Below are 11,539 nucleotides of genomic sequence, written 5' to 3'. Positions count from 1 at the left end.
TACTCTATATTATAAGACTTTAGTTAGCTCTGAACGTTTATTCCAGCTGGGTGGGTGACAGGCATGCAGTTGGTCAGGGATCGTGCATGCGCTATTAAGACCACGGTGGTCGTTAATCATTTCAACGGGGAGGATAGGATAACCAGATAGCTTTTTTTAAAGGCCCCCACACACAATCCCTGCGTGCTGACAGGGATAATCACACAGCTTTGCACTGAATTGAGAGTGCACAACCTTGGCAATTTTTAATTATGGCAGCCTGCCCCTACCCCAAACCCTGACTTTGTTTCGTCTGCTCATCCACGCCCCAAATTCCACATCCACATCCATTACAAAGCGTCGTCATTCAGAGGGACGGACAACAGCCCAGAAGTTTGCGTGGAAACGCTGCGTAAACAATTCCAAATCAATCAAACTGGGCTGCAACTAAGGCTGAGTCAGGTCCCCAGGGAGGGGAGCAGCAGCTGGGAGTGACTGGTTAGCACCCACCGCAGCACCACCCAAGCGTGCCACGTGGAGCCTTGTGGCCTCGGGTCAGCCGGTTCCAGCTTTTGACAATAATACTAAATAATATTTTTTTTTCTTATACCAGATAAGGCCCACTGAGCTGTATAGCTCCTTTTCAGACGCAACCTGACCACGAATTATATCTCAACGAAGTGTTTTATCACGTGGAAATGTATAGCAGCCAAATACTCTAAACACACACGTCGATTCTAAATGTGGAGGGAAAAACTTGGGAGGACCCGGAAAAAAATCCACGCGACCACGGGAAGAACACGGGAACTCCAAATATACAGGCATTGGGGTCAAAATCGAAGCCACAACCTCCTGAATCGCAGGCGAGGGAAATAACATCTCGGCACCGTGGTGCCCCTATAACATCTCACCACAATAAAGGACTCCAGAGGAATGGACACTTTATATTTGCCACACACGCAACAACAAGAAAATCCACCTGATTTTCAAACAAGGCAAATCATACAAACGCATGGATTTATGGAACGCTTTCCAGGATGTGTTTGTCTCCATAAGTATTGAATAATTATCCGTCTGGAAGCCGATGGCTAACTGGAAAATGAAACCGGTTAATTGGTGATGCTGATGCGTTCACATTGGTGCACAAGCACAATTAACAAAACAAAAGCTCAACACGTCTGTCAATAACTTTTTATTTTACCAGGTAAGGTCCACTGAGCTCTTTAACTCTTTTTCAGAAGCTATCTGGCCACAAATGATAGCTCAGCGAAGTGGCTTATCATGCGGAAATATATAACAGCCAAATACTGTAAACTAAAACCGTATCGGGCCAATGATGTGCCATGGAGAAGGGCCATTGCCTGAAACGTTACCTAATTAATATATTTTCTTTTAAAGACAGGGTGTTATTAACGAATACATTGGGTTTTTCGTGTCTCCAAAGTGTGGGTAACACTACGATCAATTTGACCAGCTTTCAATCTGGTAAGTCTCAAATAGCAACACAACAAATGCATACACGCGTTATCATGGCCGTCCTATTACGGAGTCAACGCATAGCTGCTTTCAGCATGAGTTGTAAATCGCTGAAAAGATAAAACAGTATTACTGGAATTTCCAGATCGATTGTATAGAAGAAAGGCCCACTGGGAATATGAGCGCTCATGACAATGAATTGGGGTACAGCAGGGAGATGGAAGTCTTCGTTCATCTGAAATTCCCCACAGACACGATGGGCTTTCACATCCGCCCAGCGTTGACTTACAGCCTCTGGAAACACTCTGTCTTGTAACGTTGGTGACATTTGGCTCAATTACTGCAACGCCACCCGGACTCGAACCTCTAAAAAAAAGACTACATTGGCTCCAAAACGACCTGTCTCGAGCTGTCCTAGACATGATTTTATTTTGGCACAGGTAAATATCCAAATAAATGAATGCGCATTTCGATGGGCATTTGGCATTACGCATGGCCGTATGTTGAACTTCTTTAACACCGTACGTAGCCGACCCGTGCTAATCGGAGGTGCTATTTGGCTTCCATGGTTTCGATAAAAAAAAAAACCTTGCACCAGCTCCCCATCAAATCAAGGCTGCGGTACAACGTTGATATCCTGTGTCATCGAGCTCTGTTTCAGTCTCCCGCCACACCGCTGTACACTTCTCACTCCACTGACCACTTCACCTACCAACCTTGTCATCGTACCCAGAACCAGGACCCTACTGGCTGAGTGGCGTTTCTCTGTAGCAGCACCCGGCAATCGTCTGGGGCTCTCTACCACTGCATAATCGCAGCATTCGTGCATCATCATCATCATCCTCCACCTTCAAGCAGTAGCTCACGGCTCTCAGCCTTTAGGCTCTCAGCCTTTAGGCTCTCACCTGTTCAGCCTCTCAACCATCCAGCCTCTCAACCATCCAGCCTCTCAACCATCCAGGCTCTCACCGATCCAGGCTCTCACCGGTCCAGTCTCTCATCCATTCATGCTCTTACCTGTTTAGGCTATCACTTGTTCAGCCTCTCACCCATCCAGGCTCTCACCTGTTCAGGCACTCACCCATCCAGCCTTTCACCAGGTGCAGGCTCTCTCTTCCGTCCAGGCTCTCACCTATCCAGGCTTTGACGTTTTTAGGCTCCGCATGAGGGACTTTGAGCTCTGGCTCCAAGCCTCCGAGTTCTCGATAGAACATTGCGTCCGATTCATGAAATATGCTCGCGTTATGAGTTGATTATTTTTCCAGTATTATGCAGACCCAGAAACAAAAAAATTGTATTTACGTTATAGTTCACATGGTTGCATTTCATGTGCAGAAACCTAAATACACTTTAAAGAGAATATTGACAAGGAGGATGCAGTTCGATGTGAATGAGACTTTGTGGAAGGCAAGGCCGTGGAGGTAACGAGGTGGATAAGTAGGGGTCGGGTAGGGTTGCCACTTGTCAAGGTTAAACCCGCACAGTCCGGGAATTGGCGTCAGCATTCGGCTGGCAGGAATAGATTTGTACGGAGGTATGTTAGCGGTGATTGTGTTTGAGATCTGCTGCAGTAGTGCACCGCACACTTGTGTAGCGAGTCACTCAGAGACACTAATAGTAGGAGGCACTCGATTTATTATCGCCTTCACAGGTACAAGGAGTAACTACACTATGGCCAGGACAGCTAACAGGCTGCCTGACCAACAACGCCGAGGAGGTGAAGACGGTGACGAAGACTCCCGCAGCACGACGGTTCCTCTCCAAACAACAGCCCCGATCCTTGCTCGGGGTCCCCCTTTTATGCACCCAGCGTGGCCTCGCTCCGCCTTCGGGCCACGCCCCCCTTCTAGAACCTACTACAAGGTCCCCAGGCTTTACCTCACGTGCCCCCATCTATCTCCTTTGCCCCACATCCCTCTAACCGGCTTGTCACGTGACCTGCTGGCAGACAGGGCCGCTACGACTGCAGATCCCCTTCTCTGTCAGCAACCGGCACTTTGCGCCATAGTGACCCATTCCATGTCACTACACTTGTGGTTAAATACACTCCGCTGCTTCTCATGCGGTCATCTGGCTTGACCACCTGAGTGTGAATTTGCAGTTGTTGCTCTGCATCTACATCGGCCGCAAGGTGCAAGAAGAAGACTACACACTTTTGATCGTAGACCTCAGCTGATTGAGAAAGGTCCGGGCCGTAGAAAAGGTGGCAAACCTAGAATGAAGAGAAAGACTAAGGAAGGTGGAATGTAGCATAGCGGGATACGTTCGGGCTGATTTCGTGTAACGAGGTGAGAAAATGAAGTGTGTATGTAGAATTTATTTCGCATCGTACGTTGCCGACAGTGCTGATGGGAGCTGCGGGGGAAGGGCACCAAACTAAACACAGGAAGATGCGGGAAGAGGGATGCGGATTCAAATGGAGGAGGAGGTCGTGGAGGAGGAAGCGGTGTATGTATGTACTATGTTGAATTTCTTTCGCGCCGTACATAGCCGACAGTGCTAATCGGAGTTGCGGGGGAAGGACAATAATCTAAACACAAAAAGCAGTTCTAAATAAATGAGTTTTCAATCTAAATTGTTTAAAAGTGCGTTGCTCCAGTGTCCTCCTAAAATCGGAAGGAGGAGCATTCCAGACGGCCGCAGAAGCACATCTCAAAGCGCGCGATGCGGCGACCGTCTTTGTTCAATGGTCGGTCAGAATCCGCTGCTGTGAGGATGACCGGGGGAGTTCACGTGGTGATGCTTCGTGTTCCTTGAGGCGTGGAGGAAAGCCGCGCGTGAGGAGGAGGAGGAGGAAGGATGAAGGAAGGATTTGGACGAAGTTGTGAATGAAGGAGGGGATGGGTGAAGCAAAGCCGTGCGGGAGGAGGAGGGATGAAGGAAGGATTTGGACGAAGTTGTGAATGAAGGAGGGGATGGGTGAAGCAAAGCCGTGTGGGAGGAGGAGGAAGGATGGAGGAAAGAGTTGGACGAAGTTGTGAATGATGGAGGGGATGGGTGAAGCAAAGCCGTGCGGGAGGAGGAGGAGGGGGAGGAGGGGTGGGGGGAGGAGGAGGAGGGGTAGGGGGAGGAGGGGTAGGGGGAGGAGGGGTAGGGGGAGGAGGGGTAGGGGGAGGAGGAGTAGGGGGAGGAGGGGTGGGGGGAGGAGGGGTGGGGGGAGGAGGGGTGGGGGGAGGAGGAGGGGTGGGGGGAGGAGGTGCGGAGGTGAAGGGAGCGCCGCCTTTTGTTGGGCGAGAGATGGCGCGCTCGCGTGGGCGGAGGGAGTGGAGCGGGGAGGGGGCGAGGAGGGGGGCGAGGAGGGGGCCGAGGAGGGGGCGGGGAGGGGGCGGGGAGGAGGGCGTGGCCTCGTGGTGGCCTCGCCACGGTGGGGAGTCGCCTCTCCCCCCTCCCCTTCTCTCTCTCTCTCGAGCTCTCTCTGGGGGTGTTTGCTCTCTCCCGCCTCTCTCACTGTGTGCTCAGCCGAGGTGGCCCAGGGTTTGTTTGTCGCAGCGGTGGGTCGCGTCCGCGTCCAAACAAGCGCGTTTTATAAAGGTCTCTCCGAGGCGACGAAAAGAGAGCGGCTGTAAAAGCGTTACCCCCTACACCCTCCCCCCCCCAATCCAGCCCCACCATCCAGCAAGCGCCAAGCCGAGCGGCATCAGCATCATCATCAGCATCATCATCATCAGCAGCAGGTGTGAAAAGGCGAGCAACCTAGCGACGCGATGGATAACTCGCACGTCCTGCCCGCTCACCTGCAGCAGGAGGAGGACTGGGACAGAGAGATGCTCCTCGACCCAGCCTGGGAGAAGCAGCAGCGCAAGGTGAGCGAGCGTCTTCCTCCGACCCACCTGCAGCAATAATAACAACATCAACAATAATAATAACAACAACAATACAAACCTCACCTACCCCCTCCCCGCCGCCGCCTTGTTCCCCATCGACGGACTCGAATCTTCAGCTCGGGTCACTCGAGATAACATGGCACGGTTCCCTCCACGCGCGTTCAACTCGGAATTTTTAATGTAGACTTTGGTGAAATCCGATGGAGCCACTGAGCGATTTGTTTTTTTTTAACACATGTCCAGTACGGTCTGGTCGGGAAGTGGACTCGCCTGTTCACTCACACAAACCACCAAACCCACTTGCCTCTCGACTCAAACGCACGCTCACTCGCCGCTCCACTCATTGATTTGACACTCACTTGGTCACCTATCCACTCACTCAAGACACTCATTTACTCACTCGCCCACCCACTCACAACCCATTCACCCATCCACATTCACACTCACCGATACACTCACTAATGCACATCAACAGACATTCGCCGACTCAAACTAACTCGCATTTAATAACGAATTCGCCTATACACTCCCTTACACCATCATCCATCCACTCGCCTATCCACTCGCTGCCACCATCACCCATCCACTCCCTTACACCATCACCCATCCACTCACCTATCCACTTCCTTACACCATCACCCATCCACTCATCTATCCACTCCCTTACACCATCACCCATCCACTCACCTATCCACTGCCTTGCACCATCACCCATCCACTCACCTATCCACTTCCTTACACCATCACCCATCCACTCATCTATCCACTTCCTTACACCATCACCCATCCACTCATCTATCCACTTCCTTACACCATCACCCATCCACTCACCTATCCACTTCCTTACACCATCACCCATCCACTCACCTATCCACTCCCTTACACCATCACCCATCCACTCACCTATCCACTTCCTTACACCATCACCCATCCACTCACCTATCCACTTCCTTACACCATCACCCATCCACTCACCTATCCACTTCCTTACACCATCACCCATCCACTCACCTATCCACTTGCTTACACCATCACCCATCCACACACCTATCCACTCCCTTACACCATCACCCATCCACTCACCTATCCACTTCCTTACACCATCACCCATCCACTCACCTATCCACTTCCTTACACCATCACCCATCCACTCACCTATCCACTCCCTTGCACCATCACCCATCCACTCATCTATCCACTTCCTTACACCATCACCCATCCACTCACCTATCCACTTCCTTACACCATCACCCATCCACTCATCTATCCACTCCCTTACACCATCACCCATCCACTCACCTATCCACTCCCTTACACCATCACCCATCCACTCACCTATCCACTTCCTTACACCATCACCCATCCACTCATCTATCCACTCCCTTACACCATCACCCATCCACTCACCTATCCACTTCCTTACACCATCACCCATCCACTCATCTATCCACTTCCTTACACCATCACCCATCCACTCACCTATCCACTTCCTTACACCATCACCCATCCACTCACCTATCCACTCCCTTCCACCATCATCCATCCACTCACCTATCCACTCCCTTCCACCATCACCCATCCACTCACCAATCCACTTCCTTACACCATCACCCATCCACTCATCTATCCACTCCCTTACACCATCACCCATCCACTCACCTATCCACTCCCTTACACCATCACCCATCCACTCACCAATCCACTCCCTTACACCATCACCCATCCACTCACCTATCCACTCCCTTACACCATCACCCATCCACTCACCTATCCACTCCCTTAAACCATCACCCATCCACTCACCTATCCACTCCCTTACACCATCACCCATACACTCACCAATCCACTCACCAATCCACTCCCTTACACCATCACCCATCCACTCATCTATCCACTCCCTTACACCATCACCCATCCACTCACCTATCCACTCCCTTACACCATCACCCATCCACTCATCTATCCACTTCCTTACACCATCACCCATCCACTCATCTATCCACTCCCTTACACCATCACCCATCCACTCATCTATCCACTTCCTTACACGTTTAGCGCGCACTCTCTTCACAGATTACCGATCCACTCGCCTTCGCCTATCCCACTCCATTATAAACTTACCAACCCCATATGGCCGACTCACCCCTCACCCATTCACTCATCCATCCCTCACTTATTCCATCACCTTTTCACTCACTCGCTCGCTCGTCGATTCGTTCAGTCATTTACCTGTTCATTCATTCACTCGTTCACTCACCCACTCGCTCGTTCACGCATCCATCCACCCAGTCACACAAACCCAGTGACTCAACCATTCAGGCATTCAACCGCTCACTCGCCCTCTAAATTACTCACCTGCGAGACACGGCAGGACACGGGAAGCGGCGACGGCCCGGAAAGATGCCAAAGAGGAAGGAACGGACATAGGTGGACGGATTCGTTCACTCTTTACACACCTGTCAACCCCTTATCCAGTGCTGCCTATCTTATTACAGACCAACTCAGACCATATTGGTCACCCCGCGTGGCCCTTATAAATCGCAACGTTCATCCTACAAAGTCCCATCACGAAGGGAGAAAGACAACACAAATAGACATTATTTGTTTTGCTCTGTGCATTGAAACGGCTGTACGCCGTATGGACCTGAACACTCAATATCCCTGTACAAGAATACGGGGTAAACCGTATGGGTTGACAGATGTGCGGCCTTTATTGGGATAAGGGGCCGAATGGATAGGAGAGAGATGTATGAGAGGAAGGGGTTCAGTGAAGATTGGAAGGGGGATGAGAGACGTGACAGGGGCGTCTCCCGCCCTGGCTTTCAGGCATTTTACGTCTGGCAATCATCTCACCTGTACACGAACTGCTGCGTATAAAGCCTCCGCTAAGCGAAGAGACAAGCCTTTTCTTGTCTTGTGGCGGGGGGGGGTTAGCGTCGAGATAAAAGGAAAACTGCAATTTGTAATTTAGCTGTGCTGGAATTCTCACGCGAAGTTTTTTTTTTACACCCCCTGTGCGTAACCGCGGCCGATTTGGCACGTTTGGCTACGTACGGTGCGAAAGAAACCTCAAGTACAAAGAATCACACAGCACTCGCCTAGACTCTATTCCTCAGGATTACCCAACGCTACCACTAGCCCTAGCCATACAACGCGAACCATACCGCCAACCTTAGCCACAATACTCGACTAACCCCACCCTTAAACACCTAACCCTAACTCTTTGGTTCCTTCGGTAAGGTCACGTAGATATAAAATAAATCACGACGTTTCGGGCGCAACAAAAGCGTCCGTCATCAGGTGGGAAAGCGTGACGGACGCTTGTGTGTGCGCGCCCGAAACGTCGTGATTTATGTTATTTGATTCCTGCCCTAACGCACACCACATCTCCCTGACACGAACCAACAACGTGTGTCCCCCAAACTGCCAGCTCAAGTTCTGACACGAACCCCGTTGCGAACACCCTTAGTTAGTAACCTGGTGTGTATATTCAGGAAGGTCTCGGAGTACGTGGGCTCCCAGGGTACGCGGACCCGCTCATACACGACCAAACTCCTCCGATTCATACTTAACACCTGTCAAACCACACGATTTACCCCGTATTCTTGTGCAGGGAAATTGAGTTTTCAGGACCATACGGCGTACAGCCGTCATAATTCTGGCAAACGTAATGTGTCTATTTGTTTGTGTTTCTCCCTTGTGATGGGACTTTGTAGGATGAACGTTGAGATTTATAAGGGCACGGGGTGACCAATAAGGTCTGGATTGGTCTGTAATAAGCCAGGGCACTGACAGATAAGGGGTTGACAGGGTTTGTAAGCGTGAATTCGTGTAAGTTGGGGTTCATAAATGTTTAATAAAGTACAGTACTGTACAGTAAATAATTCACTAATCATCAGTAGCATCCGGGTCGGATAGAACACGACATTTTTTTGGACTTGTTCCTTGCGCGGGCGATAATGTTGCACGCAGTCAAATCCATCATTCGCATGATGGCGGGCGGTGATTTGACTCCTCGCTTCTCGCCCCGTGCGTGTCTAGTACGAGTCACAAAGTGTGAGAATGAATCGGAGGGTCTTGCGACAGACATTTGGACGTATCATTAAGTGCCCTCACCCAAACGCACAACTGTCAACCTCTTATCAGTGCCAACCTTATCACAGACCAATTCTAGATTTAAAGCTTTCGTGACTGAGTTATTACAGACCAATTCAGAACTTATTGGTCACCCCGTGCCCCTTACAAATCTCAACGTTCATCCTACAAAGTCCCATCACAATGGAGAAACACAGACACATTTTTTGGCCCGTATTGAAACGGCTGTACACCGTATGGACCTGAAAACTCAATTTCCCTGCACAAGAATACGGAGTAAATGGTATGGGTTGACAGGTGTGCGCTTATGTGGGGATACACGGGAACCAAACCCTCCTCCCGCCTGCGTACTCTGAGACCTTACCATATATGACCTTTACCATATATGACCTTTACCATATATGCGTCTCACGGCACTGCAGGCTGTGGTCCTGCATGTGCTCTTCACGGCGTTTCTCGGCTTAATTCCCGGTGCGGCGGTTGCGATCACATCAACGGGGGCACCCTCCTCTTGTTGTGTGGATATTCAATTTCAACTACGTTGCTCGTACAATACGGTGAACCGTGACTCAAGGGGCTCGTGTAAACTTCTTGGGACGTTCTCGAAGGGTTGGAAAGTTGAAAATGTTGGCGCGCATCAAGTCGAGTCAATTGTTTTCTAATACTGTATCCAGCAAGATCTGGAAAATGAATTTGAAAAATAATTTCCACCCCCCCCTTCCCCAAAAAATAAGTTACACTTAAGGGGTAGACAACTTTTGGCTGACACATCTGCGGATAAGCGCGGATAACAGGAGGGGAATGTTCCGCAACTTTTGGCATGGCGGCGACTGATGAGCGGGAACGATGCGGATACGAGGAAGAATTGATGCTTGGGTAGTAACGAGGGTTCCTGCTGCTGATAGGGGGGGGGGGGTGCGGATCATAGGAGGGAGCGGTATTTTGTAGGGCATCCGGATAAGAGGGGCTGGCCTGTGGCATACCACTCCTCACGACGAATTGCTGCTTCAACCGCCCTTCATGCTACAGCCGTTTGGCAAACAGATATCAAAAGAGGCACGATATGAAACAATTGTATATCCCAATGAGATAATGGGTCACCGATTCGTTATTCTTTTGATAAAAAGTTAAGGACCATATAGTAAACCCACCATAGTCTGTGCGTCTCCAGCGGAGGAGGAACAGCAACAACGACACGGACTCTCTCCTGAAGCCATCTCATGGCTAGCAGGCCTTGACATTGGCCCTTAGCGCCTGCACATATTGCCATCATACTTAAGAGTAGAATAAAACAGCTACCCTAGTGTCGAGCTTTGTTGTTGCCCCCCCCCCCGCTCCGCACCTCCGATTAGCATGGTTGGCTACGTACTGTGCGAAAGAAGTTCAGCATACATACACGTTTCCCACGTGTATCACGAAGGATGATCTTTGTCTGTTAAGTTTGGGAGTTTACTGGCTTTGATTTACTGCTCCACTGCAAGAAGCAGTCCAACTCCGAATGTGTCTCGCGTTACACTAAACTTGAACTTGAGTGTTATTTAAAAAAACACACAAGTCTACCACATTCGTAATTAACACTGTGGTCTTAAAAAGAAAATAAGTGCTGTATATATGCTCGGTGACGTTTTGGGCAATGGCTCTTCTTAATAGCAGGTGGATGTAGAAGGGCCATTGCCCTTTTTGTTTGTTGAGTTTGTTTTGTTGTCAATGGTGATTGTTGCACCAATGCCAACGCACAGCAGCAGGATCGCCGAATGATTTGGTCAGTGTTATTATAAAATATGTATTGGTTATGAAACCAGATGAAAAAAGGCGTGAATACAAGAATCGCATTACAGTGATGTTCTACTAATAAGTATTGGTCAAACATCCCCCAAGACCAACAAGTCAAGTTTGTGGCCTTCATCCAGCACGTCATCCCCCGTTCACCCTCGGGACCTTATAGGGTCTTCTGCACTAATAAGAGGAGGCTACGTATGGTGCGAAAGATGTTCAACACACGTACCACAAATGTAGGCCAACATTTCAGGCAGTGGACCTTATTTAAGGCGTGCCTTTCCTGGGGATGGCTGTGAAGGATTTTTCAGTCTATGTTGCCACGCCACAGCCGATGGAAAGCCGCCGAAGGTCACGCAAATGCCTTTTGGTCAAATTCTCCTGAAAGC

The 11,539-nt window shown here is 50.0% G+C and overlaps 1 protein-coding gene across 1 annotated transcript in view; it reads left to right on the top strand.

Annotated features, from left to right (window-relative positions):
* The first annotated feature begins 4,850 nt into the window (after positions 1-4,850).
* The window catches only part of LOC116943338 (alpha-actinin-1-like), a 78,063-nt gene continuing 71,374 nt past the window's right edge, over positions 4,851-11,539 (top strand). The window contains exon 1 of the mRNA XM_032956153.2: positions 4,851-5,258. Within this exon, the coding sequence (XP_032812044.1) occupies positions 5,160-5,258 (99 nt within the window). The 5' untranslated portion in view covers positions 4,851-5,159. The remainder of the gene's footprint in view (positions 5,259-11,539) is intronic.

This window comes from Petromyzon marinus, chromosome 17 (assembly GCF_048934315.1).
Source record: "Petromyzon marinus isolate PM22_M1 ecotype Great Lakes invasive population chromosome 17, UKy_Petmar_22M1.pri1.0, whole genome shotgun sequence".
Taxonomy (NCBI): domain Eukaryota; kingdom Metazoa; phylum Chordata; class Hyperoartia; order Petromyzontiformes; family Petromyzontidae; genus Petromyzon; species Petromyzon marinus.
The sequence above is the reverse complement of the archived record's forward strand: the minus strand, read 5'-3'. Positions and strand labels throughout refer to the sequence as shown.